At 47.8% G+C, this 25,926-nt stretch overlaps 2 protein-coding genes across 4 annotated transcripts in view; one reads left to right on the forward strand and one right to left on the reverse strand.

Annotated features, from left to right (window-relative positions):
- Positions 1–7,080, forward strand: part of acacb (acetyl-CoA carboxylase beta) — a 90,479-nt gene extending 83,399 nt beyond the window's left edge. The window contains exons 49-53 of one of the 2 annotated variants that reach the window (XM_033043784.1): positions 57–169; positions 1,161–1,315; positions 3,060–3,230; positions 5,111–5,247; positions 5,865–6,484. In XM_033043784.1, the coding sequence (XP_032899675.1) occupies positions 57–169; positions 1,161–1,315; positions 3,060–3,230; positions 5,111–5,247; positions 5,865–5,991 (703 nt within the window). In that variant the 3' untranslated portion in view covers positions 5,992–6,484. Of the gene's footprint in view, positions 1–56; positions 170–1,160; positions 1,316–3,059; positions 3,231–5,110; positions 5,248–5,864 lie in introns of both variants that reach the window. The other variant, XM_033043786.1, reaches the window with a different exon arrangement.
- Positions 7,081–16,158: 9,078 nt separating this feature from the next.
- foxn4 (forkhead box N4) overlaps positions 16,159–25,926 on the reverse strand; it is a 32,901-nt gene continuing 23,133 nt past the window's right edge. For both annotated transcript variants that reach the window (XM_033043788.1, XM_033043787.1), the window contains exons 6-10: positions 25,625–25,752; positions 22,267–22,363; positions 20,865–21,072; positions 18,937–19,341; positions 16,159–16,749 (exon numbers count right to left, since the gene is read on the reverse strand). In XM_033043788.1, coding sequence (XP_032899679.1) covers positions 16,502–16,749; positions 18,937–19,341; positions 20,865–21,072; positions 22,267–22,363; positions 25,625–25,752 — 1,086 coding nt within the window. In that variant the 3' untranslated portion in view covers positions 16,159–16,501. The remainder of the gene's footprint in view (positions 16,750–18,936; positions 19,342–20,864; positions 21,073–22,266; positions 22,364–25,624; positions 25,753–25,926) is intronic.

Genomic DNA, 25,926 nt, shown 5'->3' on the forward strand with positions numbered 1-25,926 from the left:
CTTCCTCCACAAGTTGTCTATGTAGCACCTGTTAGAAAGTTCTCTCTTCCACTCAGGGGCGGTGTGTTGGAACCCGAAGGGACCGTCGAGATCAAGTTCAAGCGGAAAGACTTGATCAAGACAATGAGGCGGATTGACACCATTTATTCAGGCCTCGCTGACCAGTTGGGTAAGGTTTCGTTTTTAGTTTAGAGATACAGCGCGGAAACAGGACCGTCGGCCCACTGAGTCCGCGCCGACTGGCGACCCCCGCACACCAACACTACCCTACACACACTAGGGACAATTTACATTTACACCAAGCCAATTAACCTATAAACCTGGACGTCTTTGGAGTGCGGGAGGAAAGCGAAGATCTCGGAGAAAACCCACGGGGAGAACGTACAAACTCCGTACAGTCACGTCAAGAGTCAAGAGAGTTTTATTGTCATGTGCCCCAGATAGGACAATGAAATTCTTACTTGCTGCAGCACAACAGATTATGCAAACATAATCAATAATATAACAAAACTCAAAAAAACAAACAACAACAGTGCAATAATAATAGTCTATTGTCATGGAAACATAGAAGATTGTTAAGGGCTTGGACACGCTAGAGGCAGGAAACGTGTTCCCGATGTTGGGGGGAGTCCAGAACCAGGGGCCACAGTTTAAGGATAAGGGGTAAGCCATTTAGAACGGAGACGAGGAAACGCTTTTTCACACAGAGAGTTGTGAGTCTGTGGAATTCTCTACCTCAGAGGGCGGTGGAGGCAGGTTCTCTGGATGCTTTCAAGAGAGAGCTAGATAGGGCTCTTAAAGATAGCGGAGTCAGGGGATATGGGGAGAAGGCAGGAACGGGGTACTGATTAGGGATGATCAGCCATGCTCACATTGAATGGCGGTGCTGGCTCGCAGGGCCTAATGGCCTACTCCTGCACCTATTGTCTATTGTCGATAATATTATTATTATTATTATTATTATTCATACTCCCCGTAGTCAGCACCCACAGTCAGGATCGAACCCTGTAAGGCAGCAACTCTACCGCTCTGCCACCGTGCCGCCCATATGTTATATTACCCCCGTCATGTAAGAGCATCTCAACGTGAAACATGGACAACCCCGCGTCTTGGTGTGCCATCAACTGATCTTTGCATCTCCACTACTTTCATGTTTGCAGGTTCTCCTGAACTGCCCGAGGACGTCCGCAAGAACCTAGATGCCAGGTTGAAAACACGAGAGGAATACTTGCTCCCAATTTACCACCAAGTAGCGACCCAGTTTGCTGATCTCCATGACACTCCCGGACGGATGCAGGAGAAAGGAGTTATTACAGTTAAGGAGAATTCACCTGGACCTTTCAGACTTTACGGTGGTCAATAGATAGAAGCGTTGCTACGGTGCACAATGCAGTGATCTGCTAATTACAGTTTACAGGTTCCAGAGTAGCTGGGACATAGAAACATAGAAAACAGGTGCAGGTGTAGGCCATTCGGCCCTTCGAGCCTGCACCACCATTCAATATGATCATGGCTGATCATCCAAATCAATATCCCATACCTGCCTTCTCTCCATACCCCCTGATCCCTTTAGCCACAAGGGCCACATCTAACTCCCTCTTAAATCTAGCCAATGAACTGGCCTCAACTAACTTCTGTGGCAGAGAATTCCACAGATTCACCACTCTCTGTGTAAAAAATGATTTTCTCATCTCGGTCCTAAAAGACTACCCTCTTATCCTTAAACTGTGACCCCTTGTTCTGGACTTCCCCAACATTTGGAATAATCTTCCTGCATCTAGCCTGTGCAACCCCTTAAGAATTTTGTAAGTTTCTATAAGATCCCCCCTCAATCTTCTAAATTCTAGCGAGTACAAGCCGAGTCTATCCAGTCTTTCTTCATGTGAAAGTCCTGCCATCCCAGGAATCAGTCTGGTGAACCTTCTCTGTACTCCCTCTATGGCAAGAATGTCTTTCCTCAGATTAGGAGACCAAAACTGTTGGTTTTGGACAAGTTGGTCGGCATGGACAAGTTGGGCCGAAGGGCCTGTTTCCACACTGTATCACTCTATGACTCGAACCATAGGATGAGGAATGAATGCAAGCTGTCACTTTGAATAATATGATTTTGTCAGAAGAGATGTGAACCGACTAAATGACTTGCACGGCGGCACTGCACGGTGACTAAAGCAAGTTGACTTTAGACTTTAGAGATACAACGTGTTAGTGTGCGGGGATCGCTGGTCGGCGTGGACTCGGTGGGCTGTGGGGTCCCGTTTCCGCGCTGTATCTCTGAACTAAACCAAACCAAAGCAGGGAACAAACCTTCCCATCTCTCACTGTGTACACTTTTACAACCCCCACTACTTCGAAATATATGATAAGCTGTATTCCACTGGAGAGCCTTATCAGGCAACGGAACCACCCTACCGCAACTAGGGAGCAGTCCTGAACTACTATCTGCCCCATTGGTGACTATCTGTGATCGGACTGTCCTTGATCCGACTTTGCTAGCTTTATCTTGCACTGAATGTCATGTATCTGGGCTCTGTGAACGGCTCGATTGTAATCATGTGTTGGCTTTCCGCTGACTGGTTAGAAACATAGAAACATAGAAAATAGGTGCAGGAGTAGGCCATTCGGCCCTTCCAGCCAGCACCGCCATTCGATATGATCATGGCTGATCATCCAACTCAGTATCCTGTACCTGCCTTCTCTCCATACCCCCTGATCCCTTTAGCCACAAGGGCCACATCTAACTCCCTCTTAAATATAGCCAATGAACTGTCGCCTCAACTACCTTCTGTGGCAGAGAATTCCACAGATTCACCACTCTCTGTGTGAAAAATGTTTTTCTCATCTCGGTCCTAAGCGACTTCCCCCTTATCCTTAAACTGTGACCCCTTGTTCTGGACTTCCCCAACATCGGGAACAATCTTCCTGCATCTAGCCTGCCCAACCCCTTAGCACGCAACTAAAGCTTTCCACTGTACCTGGGTGTACGTGACGTTAGGCTGAACTGGGCTCTTAGTGTCGCTGCTGTGTCGTGGATCTGAAGGCGGCCTCTCGCTGTGTTACAGGATGTGCTGGAGTGGAAGACGGTCCGCACGTTCTTCTACTGGCGCCTACGCCGACTGCTGCTGGAGGAGGCGGCCAAGCAGGCAATCATCGCGGCAAACCGGGAGCTGAGCGACGGCCACATCAAGTCCATGCTGCGGAGGTGGTTTGTGGAGACGGAAGGAACGGTGAAGGTGTGTGGGGAAAGGTGGCGCTGACTTGGCGGGAAGCACTAACTATCAGCGCGGACTTTTAACAACTTTCTCCCAGGAACGGCCGTTTCTGAATGGAAACTGGTGCCGTTTCACCGCTGCCCAGGTTAACAGTGTTCTGGCATATCAAGCAGATACGGTGACGCAACGGTAGAGTTACTGCCTTACAGACCCGGGTTCGATCCTGACTATGGGTGCTCTCTGTACGGAGTTTGTACCTTCTCCCCGTGACCTGTGTGGGTTTTCTCCAGGTGCTCCGGTTTCTTCCCACACTCCAAAGACTTATTGGTTTGAGGGTTAATTGGCTTTGGTAAAAATAGTAAATTGTCCCCAGTGTGTAGGATAGTGCTGGTGTACGGGGTGATCGCCCAGTGGACCAATGGCCCTGTTTCCGTGCTGTATCTCTCAACTAAACATCCACAGTAAATACTCACTCATGCTAGAAGCACAAGTCTGTACTTATCTTCAATGCACCTGATGTTCCAACGTGCCCACCATGGTCACATGTCTTTATTTCCCTTTCCTAATAGTGAACAGCCTGGATAGAGTGGATGTGGAGAGAATGTTTCCACTGGTGGGAGAGTCTAGGACCAGAGGGCACACAATATAAGGACATACCTTAAGAAAGAAGATGAGGAGGAATTTCTTTAGCCAGAGGGTGGTGAATCTGTGGAATTCATTGCCACAGACGGATGTGGAGGTCAAGTCAGTGGGTATTTTTGAAGCGTAGATTGACGGGTTCTTGATTAGTACGGGTGTCAGGGGTTATGGGGAGAAGGCAAGAGAATGGGGTTGAGAGGGAAAGATACGTCAGCCCATGATTGAATGGCGAGGTAGACTCGGTGGGCTGAAGGGTCTAATTCTGCTCCAATCAACATGAGTATCTGCTTCAATAATAATTTCCATCCTGAAATCCACATCATCATAATTTTCAAATTTATTTTGATTAAAAATATATATTTTCCCTCCACGTTTCCACCAGTGTCAAGGAGCAATCTTCAATCTTCATTCTTCAATCTTCATTCATAGTTTAAACATCTTTGTACCGTGTTGATTAAATGAACAGGGAAAGATTATTACTCCATTTTTGTTTGTTGTTGGAAAGAGATGCCCCAATCGTATCTGCCTCCCCCTCCACCCCTGGCAGCTCATTCCAGGCGCCCACCGCTCTGTATGTTAAACACTTGCCCCACACAGGGGCGGTTACGGTGGCGCAGCGGTAGAGTTGCTGCCTTGCAGCGCTTGCAGCGCCAGAGAGGCGGGTTCGATCCCGACTGCAGGTGCTGTCTGTACGGAGTTTGTACGTTCTCCCCGTGACCTGCGTGGGTTTTCGCCAAGATCGTCGGTTTCCTCCCACACTCCAAAGACGTGCGGGTTTGTAGGTTAATAGGCTCGGTATGATTATAAATTGTTAATAAATGTTAATTAGCTTGGGTTTGTGTACTTGGTGTAAGTGTAAATTGTTCCTAGTGTGTGTAGGATAGTGTGAGCGTGCGGAGATCGCTGGTCGGCACGGGATCAGTGGGCCGAACGGCCTGTTTGTGCGCTGTGTCTCTAAACTAAACTAAAATGTGAGCCACCATGGCGATTGACACGACCATAATAACTGAGTGAGCTTCAACTAAACTAAACATATCCTTTAAATGTTTCCCCTCACCTTAAACCTATGGCCTCTAGTAGTAGACGTTTCCACACTGGCAGAAAAGCAGTCTACCACTTAGCCCCTCTCACCTTATAGCTGCGCCCTCTAGTTTTGGAGATTTCCACCCGAGCAGGAAGTAGGATAATGCGGTCAGTTTTGTGATGGCTTGTCTCCCGAGGGTTGTTAACGCTCACGTATTGGATGGTCTTGTAATGTGCAGGCTTACCTGTGGGACAATAACCAGCCTGTGGTGGCTTGGCTGGAGAAGCACCTCAATACCGAGGACGATTCTCGCTCCGTAATACGAGAGAACATCAAATATCTGAAGCGGGATTATGCACTAAAACACATTCGCAGGTAGGTGTGCCTATGTGGGAGGAGAAGAGCTAAAAGTTGGCAGAGTGCATTGTTCAAAGAGCAAGTGTGTGCGTGTGTGTGTCAGTGTGTGTAAATGTGCGCTTGTGTGTTGGTGTTTTGTGTGTACGCCTGTGTCCCTGTGTGACCAAGCGTATTTGTGTGAGTGTACATGTGTGTGTGCATGTGAACGCATGTGTAAGTGTGTGTGTGTGTGTGAGTGTGCGCTTGTGTGTGTGCTTTGTGTGTGTGTTTTGTGTGTGTAAGTCTGTGTCCCTGTGTGAGCAAGCGCGTTTGTTTGAGTGTGCATGTGTGTGTTCGTGTGAAAGCATGTGTGAGTGTGCGTGTAAGTGTGCACATGTGTGTTTTTATGTGTGCGTGTGTGATTTGTGTGGGCGTGCATGCATTATTCAAGTACACAGTCTAAAGAAGGGTTTCGATCTGAAACGTTCTTCAGAGAATGCTGCCTGTCCCGTTGAGTTACTCCAGCATTGTGTGTCTCTCTTCGGTGACAGCCAGCATCTGCAATTTCTTCCTTCCCAAGATAGAAATGTAACTCTTTAATGCCTGTGACTTTAATCTGTAATCTCATTTTCTTGTCCACTCCCTGCTATTTCCAGCTTGGTTCAAGTGAACCCAGAGGTGGCAATGGATTGCATTATCCACATGGCTCAACAAATCACCCCGGCCCAACGTACGCAGATCAGCCATCTCCTAACGACCATGGATGGTCCCGTAGCACCGTGAGAGACTGGGGACGTTCACAATCGACCCCTCGATAGTTCACATCAGGGAGACTGAACGAGTGCCATCTCACGTCACTGCATGTACAGTAAGATAGTGTGGGGAGAGAAAAACCACTAACAGACACAGCAATCCTGGGCATTAACCGAGCCATCTGCTGAACATCCTTGAATAAACACCAGTGGAAATTGCGGCATCATCCAGTATTTAATCAAATCCACTTAGCCTTAGAGCTCATGGTACTTTGAACAAGTACAGTAATTTTAACTTTGATTAAAGAGTTTGATATTTAGCATACTTGGTTATCTACTGTGTGAGAGGGCATACGTACATAAGTGATCAGAGCAGAATTAGGCCATTCGGCCCATCAAATCTACTCTGCCATTCAATCATGGCTGATCGATCTCTTCCCCCTCAACCCAATTCTCCTGCCTTCTCCCCATAACCCCCAGCACCCATACTCATCAAGAATCTGTCTATCTCTGTCTTAAAAAAAATATCAATTGACTTGCCCTCCACAGCCTCCATTGCCTCGTCTGCGGCAATGAATTCCACCCCCTGACTAAAGGAACGTCCTTTTATTCTGAGGCTGTGCCCTCTGGTCCTAGACTCTCCCACTAGTGGAAACATCCACTTTATCCAGGCCTTAACTTAAAGGCACTTAAACCCAGGTGTGTGGTCTACCAAGACTCGTCATCAGGAAGTGTTTTGTTGCTAATAGATAGTAAGCTGAGCCATGTACATAAAAACATTTTCTAAGACGTTATTTTCTGCACAGAACTCAGTATGCCAGTATTATTTTAGTTTTTATTGCACCATATGTGTTTGTAAAGTGCAATTTGCTGATTGTGCTTCCCACAGATGCGAACCTAAGAATTTTTTTTTGAAAAATCAGCTGTCAATTGTGTTGATTTCAATGCCTGATCTTTGCCGATAAATTATGATCACATTTAAAAATGGTTGCAAAGTTGTAATGGAGGTGACATCATTGTTAAACATCCATTTTCCTAAAGGCTGTAAGAGGCTTATGCCCCTTTCCCACTTAGGAAACCTGAACGGAAACCTCTGGAGACTTTGCGCCCCACCCAAGGTTCCCGGAGGTTTTTGTCAGTCTCCCTACCTGCTTCCACCACCTGCAACCTCCGGCAACCACCTGCAACCTCCGGGAACCGCACGGAAACCTTGGGTGGGGCGCAAAGTCTCCAGAGGTTTCCGTTCTGGTTTCCTAAGTGGGACAGGGGCATCAGATGCACTATCTCTGCAGGAAACTATCATGTTGAATATGAGTGAGAAAGAACTGCAGATGCTGGATAAAATGTTCCCTCCGTAACTCCCTGGTCCATCCGTCCCTTCCCACCCAAACCACCCCCTCCCCTGGTACTTTCCCCTGCAGCCGCAGAAGATGCAACACTTGTCCCTTTACCTCCCCCCTCGACTCCATCCAAGGACCTAAACAGTCTTTCCAGGTGAGCCAGAGGTACACCAGCACCGTCTCCAACCTCATCTACTGCATCCGCTGTTCCAGGTGTCAACCTCTCGACATCGGCGAGATCACACGCACGCTCGGCGATCGTTTCGCTGAACACCTCCGCTCAGTCCGTCTTAACCAACCTCATCTCCTGGTGGCTCAGCACTTCAACTCCCCCTCCCCCCCCATTCCCAATCCGACCTTTCTGTCCTGGGCCTCTTCCATTGTCAGAGTGAGGCCCAGCGCAAATTGGAGGAGCAGCACCTCACATTTCGCTTGGGTAGCTTACACCCCAGCGGTATGAACATTGACTTCTCTAATTTCAGATAGCCCTTGCTTTCTCCCTCCTTCCCCTCCCCCTTCCCAGCTCTCCCTACTGTCTCTGCCCACTTTCTATCTTTCCCCCCCAACATCAGTCTGAAGAAGGGTCTCCACCCGAAACATCGGCCATTCCTTCTCTCCATAGATGCTGCCTCATCCGCTGAGTTACTCCAGCATTTTGTGTCATGTCGAGTATGATCTTGGTAACTCTACATCAGGTGGGCTTTTTTTAATCTAACCGCTGGTTGTAGGCAATCTCTACTCTTCTGAGTAACTACAAATAAAAGTCTTCTTACATGAGCGGGAATGTAGTTGCTGCCTTGCAGCGCCAGAAAACCCATGTTCGATCCTGACTACGGGCGCTGTCTGTACGGAGTTTGTACGTTCTCCCCGTAACCTGCGTGGGTTTTCCCCGGGATCTCCAGTTTCCTCTCACACTCCAAAGACGTACAGGTTTGTAGGTTAATTGGCTTGGTGTAAGTGTAAGCTGTCCCTAGTGTAGGATTGTGTGAATGCGCGGGGATCGCTGGTCGGCGCGGACTCGGTGGTCTGAAGGGGCCTGTTTGCGCGCTGTACCTCTAAACTAAACTAAAATGTGAACCAACATGGCGACTGACACCACTATGATAACTGAGTGAGCTTGAAGTATTTAGGTTTATTCATGACCCAACTTGCTGTGAAATGATGGCTTTGGCTGGGGACCCGTTCATCATTGGACCAGAATGGAACCATCAGCCATGATCACAATGAACGACGGTGCTGGCTCGAAGGGCCGAGTGGCCTATTCCTGCACCTATTGTCTATTCCACCTTGTTTTGCCTGTTTAACAAGAGGATTCCATGTTTCCTGTCACAGAGCGGATAATGTACTGTGTGTGGCAGGCAACTGTCCGACACTTCATTTTGGTTCTATTTGTTAACACGTAATCAACAACCATAACCACTCAGTCGCGACCCGGAACCAACTCCTCATTAAAGCCTTGCTTAGACTGATTCTCAGACAACATATTGGACCAAAAATTGGTAATGCTGCACAAAAGAGACTGTCCATTAACAGTGCCTCATAGATGGACACAAAATGCTGGAGTAACTCAGCGGGACAGGCAACATCTATGGAAAGAAGGACTGGGTGACGTTTCGGCTCGGGTCTGATGAAGGGTCTCGACCCGAAACGTCACCCATTCCTCCTCTCCAGAGATGCTGCCTGTCCCGCTGAGTTACTCCAGCATTTTGTGTCTATCTTCCTGTAAACCAGCAGTTCCTTCCAGCGTAATAATACCTCATACAATATCCTAAAGATATTGATTATTGTAATTCTGTGTAAGATATACACTCATTTATTTTGTCTTGAGTTATTTTTAACAAACATGCCAGTGACAGCTTCGTAATAGTTATCTGTGTTGACTTCTTTAGAGACCTTGATCTTGAAAACTTCAAGCATTATAAATCAGCAGATTGAATTAAATATAATGCAAGATGGTACAGCCTGGTGTAATATTTATAACAATTGCGGGACAGGCAGCATATCAGGAGAGAAGGAATGGGTAACGTTTCGGGTCGAGACCCTTCTTCAGGCTGGTTGGGGATAAAGAAATCGAGAGATATAGACGGTGATGTGGAGAGATAAAGAACAATGAATGAAAGATATGCAAAAAAGTCACGATGATAAAGGAAACAGGGGCCATTGTTGGCTGTTTGTTGGGTGAGAACGAGAAGCTGGTGCGACTTGGGTGGGGGAGGGATGGAGAGAGAGAGGGAATGCCGGGGCTACCTGAAGTGAGAGAAATCAATATTCATACCACTGGGCTGTAAGCTGCCCAAGCGAAATATGAGATGCTGTTCCTCCAATTTGCGTTTAGTCTCACTCTGACAATGGAGGAGACCGAGGACAGAAAGGTCAGTGTGGGAATGGGAAGGAGAATTAAAGTTTATTAAATATACTGACAGAAAACTTGTATAAATAATTGCACTACTCATTGAGATACCAAACCTGGTGTACGTAATGCCCATAATAGGTTAAAATGTGGAAACCAAACATAGGTTTGACATCCAGCAGCTCTATTAAAGCTTTTAATTTTGTTTTTTGGGGAAAAAATGGAGACATTTGTGTTACTATAATTGCCACAAAGAATCAAATGTTGAAAGAATTATTATCCCTGTTTCAGAAGTGTGAATGGTGTAAGCAAAGTGTTGTCTACCTGTGCAGGTCTATTTTGTATACAGTATTAAAGTTGACCGGCTCCAATCTTGTGAATGGGATTCTCTAATAAAACATCATATGGTTAAGTAATCTTGGTTGTCAGGCAGTGTTGTGTTCAACCGTGTAAGCCTGCGGTCGCCTTTGTGAAGATGTTCACATCTGAATGAGATCCCATGATCGTTGCAAGAAATGATATCGAAGGATAGGATTGGCCTGTCCATGGTCTCCTCCATGGTCAAAACTAATTTTCCGTTTAAAGTGAGATAATGGAGACCATACGATTTGCATGATCTTTAAGTTATAACTAGCGGCACGGTGGCGCAGCGGTAGAGATGCTGCCTCACAGCGCCAGAGACCCGGGTTCCATCCTGATTACGGGTGCTGACTGCATAGTGTTTGCAGCTTCTCCCTGTGACTGCGTGGGTTTTCCCCGGGTGCTCTGGTTTCCTTCTGCACTCCTACAAAGATATACAGGTTTGTGGGTTAATTGGCTTCGGTATAAATTTTAGATTGTCTCTAGTGTGTAGGATAGTGTTAGTCTAGGGACTGATCAGTTGGCATGGACTCGGTGGGCCAAAGGGGCTGTTACGGCTCTGTATCTCTAAAGCCTAAAGTTCAAAATCTGACAAAGCACGCGGCAAGGTGATATCATACTGTCTCGTTTTTATTAAATTATTGAGTTGGAGTCAAGGAACTATCTGTAATCTTGGCCTCAGTTGCCTTAAATGGAACAGTTCAGCTTTGTCAGCTTTGTCAATATTCTTAACAGTGCCTTGTTCTTTCTCAGTGAGGAATCTCAACTCGTTTAAACCAGTTATGATTCCTGCCGCCCAATGTTGCTTGAGGCTTTCAATTCCCTATTTGATAAGAACCCTTGCTGTTAAAGGTGGACTTGTTGATTTGAACTCAGTAAAGCAAACCATTCATCTCACCCTTAGGTGTTCTAATGAACTTGGAATACAATGTAATTTAAACAATCAAAATTGATTTGAAGAATAAATAATCTTTAGAAGTGTTGAAGTTGTATCTTCCAATATACAGTATGCAAGCAGGCCACAGACAACACTTTCTCATCCGCTCCTGGTGCATTGGGGCAATTTCAAGAGCAAAATATAATATGCTATCCCACTTCCTCATCCACTCCCCAACACATTATGGGAATTTCTTTTTTAACAGAAGGCCAATTAACTGACAAACCACCACGTCTTTGGTAAGTGGGAGGAAACCGGAGCACCCGGAAACCCACGTGGTCACGGAGAGAACGTGCAAACTCCACATAGACAGCACCCACGGTCAGGATCGAACCTGGGTCTCTGGCGCCATGAGGCAACGGCTCTACCATCTGTGCCACCGTGCCAATATGATTAGACTGTGCTGTGACGGTTGGCATCAGTGATCAAACTACTTATCACCACGATATCAACAATTCATGAACAACATTAGCCTAGTCATTCACACTAAATCACAAAACGTGCTCCGAAGGCTGAGGCACTAAATATGGCATTGTTTCCATTGTAATCTTGCATTGGGCAGTTGCATGATACTTTAGTTTAAAGGTACAACATGGAACCCGCACGCTTTTGGGATTTGGGTGGAAACCGGAGCACCCGGAGGAAACCCACGCGGTCCCAGCGAGAACGTGCAAACTCCACACAGGGCACCCGTGGTCAGGGTCGAACCCGGGTCTCTGGCGCCGGGAGGCAGCGGCACTACCAGCTCCGCCACCGTGTCACCTTGCTGCAAAAGGTAAATATTATTACATAGGAAAATCCTAAACCAGGTGAAAAGAGGAATTACAGTTAATGAAAACAGCGCAGACACGTGTCACCTGCGTGAGATAGAGGTGCACAGTTAAAGTTCTCAGATGTGAACCATTTTAATAAATCCAACGCAACCAATTCTAACTTAAATATTTATTCATAGACCTAACACATCTTACATAAAAGATTTCATTACATTCTAGTTAAAAGATGCCATCTGATATGAAGCTAGATGAGGAGGAAAAATGTTAAATATTCCCTTCACCCCACGATCTCACAGATAAATGACAATTTATCTGGTGTTCAATTCATAACTTTTTTTTAATGAACATTGTAACTGTGGTTTCCACTTGTTGGCTCGTATCAAAGTACACTTTAGAAAGAATCTGGTCAGCTTTGTAACTGTAATTTCATAGCTGTAAGCCTATTTCATTTCAAGTGCTTTCCTTCCCTGAAGGACGTTGAAACCATGTAAGGAGGTGAGATCTTTAGCAAATCCTTCGAAGTCGTGCATTCTTCCAGGTCCATTTAAGCACTGGAGATGGTCAACAACAGGATGGACACAAAATGCTGGAGTGACTCAGCGGGACAGGCAGCATCTCTGGAGAGTAGGAATGGGTGACGTTTCGGGTCGAGACCCTTCTTCAGAGAGCACCGTTGACTCACTTGGTTTTAGGTTTGGTTTTGGAGATATAGCGTGGAAACAGGCCGTTCAGCCCACCGAGCCCATGCCGACCATCAATCGACCATTCACACTAGTTCCAAGTTATCCCACTTTCACATCCCCTCCCTACACACCAGAGGCAATTCCACCGAGGCCAATTAACCTGCAAACCCGCATGTCTTTGGGACGTGGGAGGAAACTGGAGCATCCGGAGGAAACCCACGCGGTCAGAGGGAGAACGTGCAAACTCCACACAAACATCACCCACCTGCGGTCAGGATTCACACGTTCACAAGTTATAGGAGTAGAATTAGGCCATTCGGCCCATCGAGTCCACTCCGCCATTCAATCATGGCTGATCTCTGCCTCCTAATCCCATTTTCCTGCCTTCTCCCCATAACCCTTAACACCCGTTCTAATCAAGAATTTGTCTATCTCTGCCTTAAAAATACCCACTGACTTGGCCTCCACAGCCCTCTGTGGCAATGAGTTCCACAGATTCACCACCCTCTGACTAAAGAAGTTCCTCCTCACCTCCTTTCTAAAAGAGCGCCCTTTAGTTCTGAAACTGTGGCCTCTGGTCCTAGACTCTCCCACAGTGGAAACATCCTCTCCACATCCACTCTATCTACGCCTTTCATTATTCTGTACGTTTCAATGAGGTCCCCCCTCAACTTTCTAAACTCCAGCGAGTACAGGCCCAGTGGCAACAAACGCTCATCATATGCTGACCCACTCATTCCTGGGATCATTCTTGTAAACCTCCTCTAGACCCTCTCCAGAGCCGACACATCCTTCCTCCGATATGGGGCCCACATTTGCTCATGTGGCCTGACCCGCATTACATCTCTGAACCCGGCTCTCTGGTGCAGTGCGGCAGCTGCACTACCCGCTGCGCCACCCTTCAATATTGGGCCTTTCTCAAAATGTTGAGAAGTTTCAACAGCCCCCATGGTAGATTTACCCCCAGCTTGCTAATTCTTTCAGTCAGGAGCCCCTGTAATAAGGGATTGTCCTTAATATAATGTCAGAAAGACCTGTATCATAGAAACATAGAACATAGAAATTAGGTGCAGGAGTAGGCCATTCGGCCCTTCGAGCCTGCACCGCCATTCAATATGATCATGGCTGATCATCCAACTCAGTATCCCGTACCTGCCTTCTCGCCATACCCTCTGATCCCCTTAGCCACAAGGGCCACATCTAACTCCCTCTTAAATATAGCCAATGAACTGGCCTCGACTACCCTCTGTGGCAGAGAGTTCCAGAGATTCACCACTCTCTGTGTGAAAAAAGTTCTTCTCATCTCGGTTTTAAAGGATTTCCCCCTTATCCTTAAGCTGTGACCCCTTGTCCTGGACTTCCCCAACATCGGGAGCAATCTTCCTGCATCTAGCCTGTCCAACCCCTTAAGAATTTTGTCAGTTAACACAGGCAGAGTTTCCAAAGAGTGGCGCAGCGGTAGAGTTGCTGCCTCACGGCGCCAGAGACCCGGGTTCCATCCAGACCGCGGGTGCTGTCTGTACGGAGTTTGCACGTTCTCCCCGTGACCTGCGTGGGTTTCCAATGGGATCTCTAGTTTCCTCCCACACTCTAAAGACGTGCTGGTCTGTAGCTTAATTGGCTCTGGTATCATTGTAAATTGTCCCTCGTGTGTGTGGGATAGCACTGCAGGGGTGATCGCTGGTCCGCATAGACTCGGTGGGCTGAAGGGCCTGTTTCCCCGCTGTATCTCTAAACTAAAGCTGCAGAAATTCCTCAAGGGCTAATTAACATCTTTACATCTATCCCTTAATTAAAAAAAACAATTAAAAAAAACAAGCCAACACGTGGAAACGACATATTTTCAGAAGTATTCCTGTAAACAGTGCTTTTTGTTCGATTGAAGCAGATTCTCACTTAACCTTAAAACAATAAATATAAATAAAACAAATATACAAACAGTAATACTGCCTATCACAAGAGTACCGACACATTCCACTGCACAGCTATTACTGCATCGAACATTTACAAAGCAAAACAAATTATTTGCAATTCTAGTCCCTACTAATAATGGTTTAAGTTGATTTGCAAGCCAACTCTGTGCGTTCACCGTTGGCTTCAGTCCTGCTTCTTCCATCGTGTATCTGCGGTAAGTTGCTCTTATCCTCCATATACGTCTATCTTAATCATCCTTCGAAGGTGTCTGCCTTTAGTTCTGGTTTGGTTTTATGATGTTTTCAAGAGAGAGTTGGATACCTGTGGAATTCTCTGCCACAGAACGCAGTGGAGGCCAATTCACTGGATGTTTTCAAGAGAGAGTAAGATATAGGTCTTAGGGCTAAAGGGCGTGTTCCACTTTCACCACCTCTGCCGAGTTTGCCCTTGGCTCGTACTCGCAGCATGGTCGTCACGAGGTCGTAGGTAGGTCGTAGCAGGCCGTGATGCTAGTCGTAGGTACTCGTGGCATCAAGTAAGTCGGGGCGTTTTTCTAGCCTGATGAAAAATGTCCACGGGTAAAAAAGGTCGTGAATTAGGTCGTGAAAGTGGGACAGGCCCTTAAGGAAATCAAGGGATATGGGGAGAAAGCAGGAACGGGGTACTGATTTTGGATGATCAGCCATGATCATATTGAATGGCGGTGCTGGCTCGAAGGGCCGAATGGCCTACTACTGCACCTATTGTCTATTGTCTATTGTCTAACTGCAGACGCTGGAAAAATGGAAGGTAGACAAAAATGCTGGAGAAACTCAGCGGGTGAGGCAGCATCTATGGAGCGAAGGAATAGGTGACGTTTCGGGTCGAGACCTATTCCTTCGCTCCATAGATGCTGCCTCACCCGCTGAGTTTCTCCAGAATTTTTGTCCGCCTTTCACTGAGGGGTTGTCCGCCTTCTATAAAACTGCGTCCAGATTTTGTTCTTTAAATGGTCTTGTCAACGTTCATCCTTGCCCCGCACCGCTAATCCAACGGAAAGACACTATGAGGAAGCCGAGTCCCTTTTCCAAAAGCACATTGATTCTTCCACAAGGAAACCACATTTTGCTGCAAATCCGTTAAAATAAAATTAAAAAAAAAAAAAAATTCTCCCAAAATCCATCGTGGAATAAAAATAGGTTTTCTGTTGACTGAACGGTCGATTTTCTTCAATCCAAACCTGACCTCTCTCTCTCTCGGAAGAACGGTGCTACTTTCTTACAAGCGGAACAGTGAAATTTTTTTCTCAGGATGTAAACTATGCCAAGACAGACGAAAGGACATTTAACGGAGTTCTTCTATTTAAAAATACTTTTCTTCTCTCTTCCATCTCATTTCAGTGCTTTTAGATTCCAGTCAATTAACATAATATTTTTTTTAATGGAAACTCTTATCTTTTATATGGCGCGTTATTAGTCTGGAACATTTTTCAGTTGCGTCCATCGCAGATGATGCGATTTTCATCGAGTAGTTATTAGACCTAATTCCATGTGTTGCGACCTTCCCTCCATTGACGGACGGTACACAGCAAGGGCCAGGAAGCGAGCGGGCAAGATCATCTCTCACCCCCCCCTCTCACCCTGGCCACAAACTCTTTGAATCACTTCCCTCTGGAAAGCGACTCCGGACCTTCAAAGCTGCCACAGCCACGGACATAAAAACAGCTTTTCTCCCACGAATTGTAGCTCTATTCAATAACCAAAAATCTGTCGTCTCCTTTTTGCTCTGTTATTTTATTTAATTCACATGTTTAATCGATAATGTTATATTATTAATGTTTAACGTTGTATGTGTCATTCCTAACTGTCGCTGTATATGTCATGTTGTCACTTGCGGGCGGAGCACCAAGGCAAATTCCTTGTATGTGAATACTTGGCCAATAAACGTATTCATTCATTCATTCATTCATGCGCCATCTAGGTTCCTACATCTTGCACACTCCATGATGCGATCGTTTATTCCAGAGGTTGCAATACGACAGTGAAGCCCCTGAAAATAAGAGTTAAACATGCCTATTTCTCAAGAAAATGGCGTGGCAACTCTTTTGTGTATATAGGTATTGACTTCTTCTTGCATTGACCCACCGGTTATTGTCAAAGCTGCTCGTTGCCAATAGTTCAAGGCAGTTCGCAGCAACCTTTGTCTTTATTGCAGCGCGATGGGTTTGTTGCCTTGAGAGTTCAGGTACTGGGTCGGGACGGTCTCCAGGCTAGCGTAGGTGGTGTATAGACCAGTCAACTGCAGGTCGGAGAACGAATTCTCACTGCCGCTCGACACGGGGGTGAGGCTGACCGTTCCTAGGGGAGAGTCCGGGAGGCGGAGCGGCGACGTGCTAAACACACCCAGTGTGTCCAGGTTAAAGCTCTCATCTTTCATCTCTTCCCATAGATTGCCTGTGGGAGTCAAAGGAAACAGGGTTGAAAGGCGGCCTTCATCAGCCAGGGTGGTGAGCCTAGACGACAGGCCCAATATGTGTCGGAAGGAACTGCAGATGCTGGTTTACACCAAAGGTAGACACAAAATGCTGGAGTAACTCAGCGGGACAGGCAGCATCTTGGGTTGAAAATGGATAGGTGACATTTTGGGTCGGGATCCTTCCTCAGACCAGAGACGCTGCCTGACCCGCTGAATTACTCCAGCATTTTGTGTCTATCTTTGATGTAAACCAGCATCTGCAGTTCCTTCTGACACATATTGAGTATAGAGGTTGGGAGGTCATGTTACAGTTATATATGTCGCTGGTGAGGCAGTATTTAGAGTATTGTGTTGCGTTTTAGACAGCGTATTAACTGGAAAGGGTGCAGAGAAGATTTAGGCTGTTGACTGGACTCGGGGACCTGAGCTGTAGGGAGAGGTTGAGCAGGCTAGGGCTCTATTCCTTGGGAAAGGGGTGATCTTATAGAAGTGTACAAAATCGTGAGAGAAATAGATTGGGTAAACGCACAGAGTTTCGTGCCCAGAGTAAGGGAATCGAGAAGCAGAGGACATAGACTCTGCCACAGAATGTAGTTGAGGCCACAGTTCATTGGCTATATTTAAGAGGGAGTTAGATGTGGCTCTTGTGGCTAAAGGGATCAGGGGGTATGGAGAGAAGGCAGGTACAGGATACTGAGTTGGATGATCAGCCATGATCATATTGAAGGCTCGAAGGGCCGAATCGCCTACACCTGCACCTATTTTCTATGTTTCTATGTGTCTATAGGTTTAAGTTGAGGGGGGGGGGGGGGGGGGGGGGGGGGAGGAGATTTAACAGGTCAGGGTAACTTTTTCACTCCAAGGTTGGTCGGTGTATAGAGCGAGCCACCGGAGGAGGTAAACTGAGGCAGGTACTATCACAACACTAAAGAAACATTAGGTTAGGTACATGGAGGGGTTTAGAGGGATAGGGGCCAAAAGCAGGCAGGTGGGACTAGTGTCGGTCGGTGTGGGCAAGTTGGGCCGATGGGCCTGTTTCCACACTGTATGTCACCGTGACTCTGAAGCTGGTTAATAGACAGGTTGTTTTGCAGGAATCGCTCAATGAGTCAAAGTGAAGAGGTTCAAGATTGTCTTTAGGTGGACACTAAATGCTGGAGTAACTCAGTGGGTGAGGCAGCATCTCTAGAGAGAAGGAATGGGCGACGTTTCTGGTCGAGACCCTTCTTCAGACTGAGAAACATAGAAAATAGGTGCAGGAGGAGGCCATTCGGCCCTTTGAACCAGCATCACCATTCATTGTGATCATGGCTGACCGTCCCCAATCAATAACCCGTGCCTGCCTTCTCCCCATATCCCTTGACTCCACTAGCCCCAAGAGCTCTATCTAACCCTCTCTTAAATCCATCCAGTGACTTGGCCTCCACTGCCCTCTGTGGCAGGGAATTCCACAAATTCACAACTCTCTGGGTGAAAAGGTTTTTCTCACCTCAGTCTTAAATGGCCTCCCCTTTATTCTAAGACTGTGGCCCCTGGTTCTGGACTCGCCAACATTGGGAATATTTTTCCTGCATCTAGCTTGTCCAGTCAAGTTGTGATGAGATGCCTTCAGCTGTCTCCACTTTCCCCAAGTCCTCTACCCTCGCCCTCTTCCACCGACCCCCTCCCCCCCCCATTCCCCCCTCGCCATGATGCTCCACACATCTCCACTCCTGCCCAACACAGCTCCACTGCCTGTACTCCAGCACACGTTCCACAGCGCGCTCTCTTTCCCCTTGAGATCGGTCGGGTTGACCTCTCCGGCGTTGAAAGAGCTCACCGCTTGCTATCTTCTCTCCAGACCCACGCTTAGCTCTTCGCTGCATCCAAAAGAACTTCAGGAAGTACCTGGGCCGTTTACCAGTGGAGCTGGTGGCAGCTGATGTCCCGTGTAAGACCAATGCTCACCATTCTCACCTCAGTCTTAAATGGCCTCCCCTTTATTGTAAGACTGTGGCCCCTGGTTCTGGACTCGCCCCAACATTGGGAACATTTTTCCTGGCGGGGGAGAGTCGGGGGGAAGAGGGCGATTATGGAAGGGTACAAAGATTGTCCGGGTGGTCTAGCTCTCTGCAGGTCCTCCTGTGGAGGTACGCGGGCTGATGGCGAGCACGTACGCCACTCACCGTGCAAGGCGAAGTCCATGATGGTGGGGTCCAAGGCGTCCACGTCGGTGCTCAAGTCTCCGGTCAGGCAGAAGATGTCGGCGGGCGCCGCCCGGCTGGCGGCCTGCATCGGCGCGGGGCTGTGGCTCACGCTGGGCATGGCGTGGAGAGGGGGGGTCTGGCCCGGCGCTGGTGAGTCTGGGCTGATCCTGGCCTGGTGCTGGTGTTGGTGTTGGTGCTGGTGCTGATGCTGCAGCTGCTGGTGCAGCAGGGGCAGCGAGTGCAGGGAGAGGGTAGGGATGGCCTGGTGGGGCAGGTGCGGCAAAGTCATGCCACCCTGTGTCGGCAAGTGGACAGCCCGCTCCGAATACTTTGACGGCCTCCTGCAGTTGTCCGGCCGGTCGGATATCAATTTGTCCAGCTCGTCTGCAAAGAGAAGGACACTGCAGTTTAGACACAGAGAGCTGGCGTAACTCAGCGGGACGGGCAGCATCTCTGGAGGGAAGGGATGGGTGACGTTTCGGGTCGAGACCCTTCTTCAGACATGGTCCAGTCTCGACCCCATTCCTTCTCTCCAGAGATGCTGCCAGTCAATAGACAATAGACAATAGGCAATAGATACAGGAGTAGGCCATTCGGCCCTTCGAGCCAGCACCGCCATTCAATGTGATCATGGCTGATCATCCCCAATCAGTACCCCGTTCCTGCCTTCTCCCCATATCCCCTGACTCCGCTATGTTTAAGAGCCCTCTCTAGCTCTCTCTTGAAAGTATCCAGAGAACCGGCCTCCACCGCACTCTGAGGCAGAGAATTCCACAGACTCACAACTCTCTGTGTGAAAAAGTGTTTCCTCGTCTCCGTTCTAAATGGCTTACCCCTTATTCTTAAACTATTGCACCTGGTTCTGGACTCCCCCAACATCGGGAACATGTTTCCTGCCTCTAGCGAGTCCAAACCCTTAATAATCTTATATGTTTCAATTCGTATATGTTCCTGCAAGGGCCAGGAAGTGAGCGGGCAAGATCATCTCTGACCCCTCTCACCCTGGCCACAAACTCTTTGAATCACTTCCCTCTGGAAGGCGACTCCGGACTGTCAAAGCTGCCACAGCCTCAGACATAAAAACAGCTTTTATCCACGAGTAGTTGCTCTACTCAACAGCCAAAAATCTGTAGCCTCCCTTTGATCTGGTATTTTGTTGGTTCGCATGCTTGATCAATGGTGTTTTATCATTAATGTTTTATTATTAATAATGTTTAGTGTTTTCTGAGTCATTCGTAATTGTCACTGTGTGTCATGTTGTTACTTGTGGGCGGAGCACCAAGGCAAATTCCTTGTATGTGAATACTTGGCCAATAAACTTACTTACTTACTTAAATCGCTGCCAAAGTACTGAGTAAAGGGTCTGAATACTTATGATATTATGATAATGTGATATTTCAGTTATTTCTTTTTAATTACTTTGCAGAAAATTCTAAACACCTGTTTTCACTTTTTTATTATGGGGTATTGTGTGTAGATTGATGATTTAAAAAATGAATTTAAACTATTTTAGAATAAGGCTGTAACGTAACAAAATGTTGAAAAAGTGAAGGGGGCTGAATACTTTCTGAATTGGGTATGTGTATATTTAGGTATGTGTATATATACACACACTGAACTTTTTTTTCCTCATCTATTAAATTGTTTGTGCTGTGTTTCCATAGAAATTTATCATTCCTAATTGTCACTGTATATCATGTGGTCACTTGCGGGCGGAGCAGCAAGGCAAATTTCTTGTATGTGAATACTTGGCCAATAAACTTATTAATTCATTCATTCATTCATATTCTGTTGTGCAGCTGCAAGTTAGAATGTCGTTGTTCTATCTGGGACGTATGACGCGCTTGACTCGGTTACAGTGCCGCGGTTGGGGTGGGGAATGTTACCTGCCCCCAGGTGTGTCTTACCTGGGTTGGCCATGCTCCGTCGGATCGCCGCGAGATCCTTCCGCTTCCACTTCTGCATCTCCTCCTCCATCTTCTCGATCTTGGCCGGGTTCAGGGCCCAGAGGCAGCCCTTGCGCGACGAGCCGCTCAGCTTGTTCTCCACTTTCTCGAAGCACTTGTTCAGTGAGAGGTTGTGCCTCACCGAGTTCTTCCAGCCGTCCGGGGCGGTCTGAGAAATCCCACCAAAAATGGGGACAGAAATCATGACATGGAACCATGAGAGGAAATAGACCGGGGAGATGCACAGAGTCTCTTGCCCAGAAGCAGGGGAATCGAGGACCAGAGGACATCGGTTCAAGGTGAAGGGGAAGAGATTTAATAGGAATCTGAGGGGTAACTTTTTCACACAAAGGGTGGTGGGTGCATGGAACGAGCTGCCAGAGGAGGTAGTTGAGGCAGGGACTATCCCAACGTTTAAGAACATTTAATAGTTAGACAGGTACATGGATAGCACAGGTTTGGAGGGATACGGACCAAGCACAGGCAGGTGGGACTTGTGTCGCTGGGACATGTCGGCCTGTGTGAGCAAGGTGGGCCTATGTCTCTATGACAGAAGTTCAGACCCTAATTCCCCCTCTTTTTCTCGAGTTACAGTGGCAAGATTGCTCATGCTTAGTTTAGACAGACACAAAAAGCTGGAGTAACTCAGCGGGACAGGCAGCATCTCTGGAGAGAAGGAATGGGTGACGTTTCGGGTCGAGACCCTTCTTCAGACTGATGAAGAACATGTTTAGTTTAGTTTAGTTCAGTGATACAGCGCGGATCCACAATTCAATCATGGCTGATCTCTGCCTCATAATCCCATTTGTCTATCTCTGCCTTAAAAACATCCACTGACTTGGCCTCCGCAACCCTCTGCGACAATGAGTTCCATAGATTCACCACCCTCTGACTAAAGAAGTTCCTCCTCATCTCCTTTCTAAAAGAGCGCCCTTTAATTCTGAGGCTACGGCCTCTGGTCCTAGACTCTCCCACCAGTGGAAACATCCTCTCCACATCCATGCCTTTCATTATTCTGTAAGTTTCAATAGACAATAGACAATAGATGCAGGAGTAGGCCATTCGGCCCTTCGAGCCAGCACTGCCATTCAATGTGATCATGCCTAATCATCCCCAATCAGTACCCCGCTCCTGCCTTCTCCCCATATCCCCTGACTCCGCTATCTTTTCAATGAGGTCTTCTCCCCCACTCAACCTCCTAAACTCCAGCGAGTGCAGGCCCAGTGTAGTGTAGCTGGGACACGTTGGGCTGAAGGGCCTGTTTCCACGCTGCCTGACTCTGTGACTCTATTTCCTGTTTCACGGATCAAGATGGATTGGAGAGGGGAGTGAATCTCTGACTGAGTTTGCTTGGCTGACCCACCTTGAAGTAGGGAAAGTGTTCCTTCATGAAACTGTAGATCTCACTGACTGGTAGACTCCCGGTCTTACTGTTCTTCAATGCCATGGCAATCAGACAACTGGAAAGAAGAGGAATATACCACTCAAAGGCTGGAGGGATGGCACATACATAACACTGTAAGTTCAGAGATACAGCACGGAGGTCCATGCCCAACCAGCGATCGCCGCACACTAACACCATCCTACACACACTAAGGACAATTTTTTTACATTTACACCAAGCCAATTTACCCACATTACCTGTACGTTTTTGGAGTGTGGGAGGAAACCGACGATCTCGGAGAAACCCCACGTGGTCACGGGGAGAACGTGCAAACTCCGTGCCGACAGCGCCCGTAGTCGGGATCGAACCTGGGTCTCGGGCGTTGCAAGCGCTGTAATGCGGCAACTCTACCGCTGTGCCACCGTGTCACCCAAACATTTGAACTTATTTGGTGCGTGCTGCAGCAAGGAATTCATTAACCGCCCCTTGCAACCCACTATCCACCCAGGCTCAAACTATTCTTTAAAGTATTGCTCCTTTTAACATTGCACATCAACCTCGGGCAGCGGGTAGAGCTGCTGCCTCACAGCACCGGGGACCCGGGTTCGATCCTGACCTCGGGTGCCGAGTTTGCCCGCGTGGGTTTTCTCCGGGTGCTCCAGTTTCCTCCCACATCCCAAAGATCCCCTCTGTAAGTTGCCCCTGGTGCGCAGGGAGTGGATGAGAAATAATAATAATAATAATGGATGGGATTTATATAGCGCCTTTCTAATACTCAAGGCGCTTTACATCGCATTATTCATTCACTCCTCAGTCACACTCGGTGGTGGTAAGCTACTTCTGTAGCCACAGCTGCCCTGGGGCAGACTGACGGAAGCGTGGCTGCCAATCTGCGCCTACGGCCCCTCCGACCACCACCAATCACTCACACACATTCACACACATTCACACACAGGCAAAGGTGGGTGAAGTGTCTTGCCCAAGGACACAACGATAGTATGCACTCCAAGCGGGATTCGAACCGGCTACCTTCCGGTTGCCAGCCGAACACTTAGCCCATTGTGCCATCTGTCGTAACATGAAGAATCAAATACACAGGACAAGATGTTAAGAAGTCCCTTCTGCCAATAGGTGGGGAGCATTTCACGACATTCGTTGATTGTTGAGAGTGGTAGACGCTCAACATCGGTGGGGGGGCGGGGGGGGGGGGGGGGGGGAGTGGATACGTATATCTTTGCCTGGGTAACCTTCAGGACAGTTGGGCACAGGACACATCATCAGTAGTGTACCCTTGCATCACTGGGTGTTTCGGCCTTTTAACACTATACACCCTCCACAAGGGCGGCCCGCTGCAGGATGATCAGCCCTCAGTGCGTGTCCCGTGTCAAACCGTCCCAAAGATTCACCCTGAAATACTTGGGGCCCAGCATGGGTCTTTCCGCTTGAGCCAAATCCACCGGCTGCTTCTTTCAGCCGCCTCTGAGAGTGATCTTATGGTCTTCCGCAGAGCCTGACCGTGGATTCCAAGCTCCTTTCAGCAGTCTGATGGTAGATGACGCAACAAATCCTCTGCATCCCACTTCAACTGGATAGACTTTGGTGTTCCAGCCACGCTGCGTTGCCTCTGCTGCAAGCTCTGCGTAACGCAGCTTCTTACGCTCATAGGCCCTCCTCAACAGAGTTTCCCATGGAACTGTGAGCTCTATGATGTAAGCAGTCTTCTGTGAAGGGGACCAGAACACCAAGTCTGGCCTGAGGTTGGTGGAAGCAATTTCAGGTGGAAAAATTAGTTGTCGGCCAATGTCCGCCAGCATCCTCCAGTCACGGGCCCTGCATAGGTTTCCTTCTTCTGATCTGGTGGAAGGATGTTTAGATGTTTTCTGTCCTTCTCGGACAAAGGTTGTTGCCCTTAGGGAGAGGGGGTTGCTTGCTCTCGGAGGCAAGGAGTTGGTCGCACACCGCCTGTTCTCAAGGGCTGATGCCCAGGCTTTTTAGTACCTGATTATGCCGCCACGTGTATCTCCCTTGCGTGAGGCATGGATCTAGTGTGAATGGGTGATAGCTGGACCCGAGGTCAGTATTGAACCAGGGACCCTGGTGCTGTGAAGCAGCAGCTCTACCGCTGCTCCACCGTGTCGACCTCGATATACAGCCTTTGATATCCTGGCCACACTCATCTCCCCTCTACCTTACAGGAGCCTGAAGACTGCAACATCCAGGCTCAGAAATAGCTTCCTTCCCCACAGCCATTGAACTCAACTCAAACAAAACTCTGAACATTAATAGCCCATTATCTGTTTATTTGCACTTTATCAGTTTATTTATTCACGTGTGTATATATTTATATAATGGTAAATGGACACACTGATCTGTTCTGTATTCATGCCGTCTATATTCTGTTCTGCTGAAGCAAAGCAAGAATTTCATTGTCCATCTGGGACATATGACAATAAACTCCCTTGAATCTTGAATCTTGAATATCCACCCATGGGTAAATGGTTCTGGCCATCGTATCCCATCAGTACCTCCCATCGTTTCAAATACTTCTCTCAGGTCTCCCCCTCAACCTCTGGCATTCCAGAGATAACTAAAAGTTTATTTTAGTCTTTAGATTAAGTGACACAGAGTGGAAACTAGCCCCTTGGCCCACTGGGTCCGCGCTGACCAGCGATCACTCCACACACTAGAACTATCCTACACACCATGGACAATCAAATTCAAGAGTTCAAGAGAATTTATTGTCATGAGACCCTGATAGGACAATGAAATTCTTGCTTTGCTTCAGCAGAACAGAACATAGTCGGCATTGACTACAGAACAGATCAGTGTGTCCATATACCATTATATAAATATATACACACATGAATAAATAAACTGATAAAGTGCAAATAACAGATAATGGGTTATTAATGTTCAGAGTTTTGTCCGAGCCAGGTTTAATAGCCTGATGGCTGTGGGGAAGTAGCTATTCCTGAACCTGGACGTTGCAGTCTTCAGGCTCCTGTACCTTCTACCTGAAGGTAGCGGGGAGATGAGTGTGTGGCCAGGATGGTGTGGGTCTTTGATGATACTGCCAGCCTTTTTGAGGCAGCGACTGCGATAAACCCCCTCGATGGAAGGAAGGTCAGTTGACAAAACGTGCAAACTCGTGCGTCTTTGGAGCGTGGGAGGAAACCGGAGCACCCTGAGAGAAGCCCACGCAGGTCATGGGGAGAACGTGCAAACTCCGCACAGACAGCACTGGTGGTCAGGATCGAACCCGGGCCTCTGGCGCTGCGAGGCAGAGCAACTTTACCGCTGTGCCATCGTGCCGCCTTCCGTTTGGGTCTGTCCTTACCTGTAGGAGTAGATGGGTTTGGGGTAGGTCTTGGGCTGTAGATCCTGGTCACTGTTTGGAGCAAGATGGGGCTGCACATACTGGGACTGTGCGTGGTAGGAAGGGCTGTAGACATTTCCGGGCGTACACTGTGGAGAAAGTGGAGAAGACCATGTCAAAAACACCGCACACCTGAAAACAACGTCACACCAAGATGATTCAATCGCAGTCCACAAACTCGGGCTGACAGAAACCAGTTTTGCTCCCCTAATTTGAGGAAGGACATTCTTGCTATTGAGGGAGTGCAGCGTAGGTTTACAAGG

This window comes from Amblyraja radiata, chromosome 25 (assembly GCF_010909765.2).
Source record: "Amblyraja radiata isolate CabotCenter1 chromosome 25, sAmbRad1.1.pri, whole genome shotgun sequence".
Taxonomy (NCBI): Eukaryota; Metazoa; Chordata; class Chondrichthyes; order Rajiformes; family Rajidae; genus Amblyraja; species Amblyraja radiata.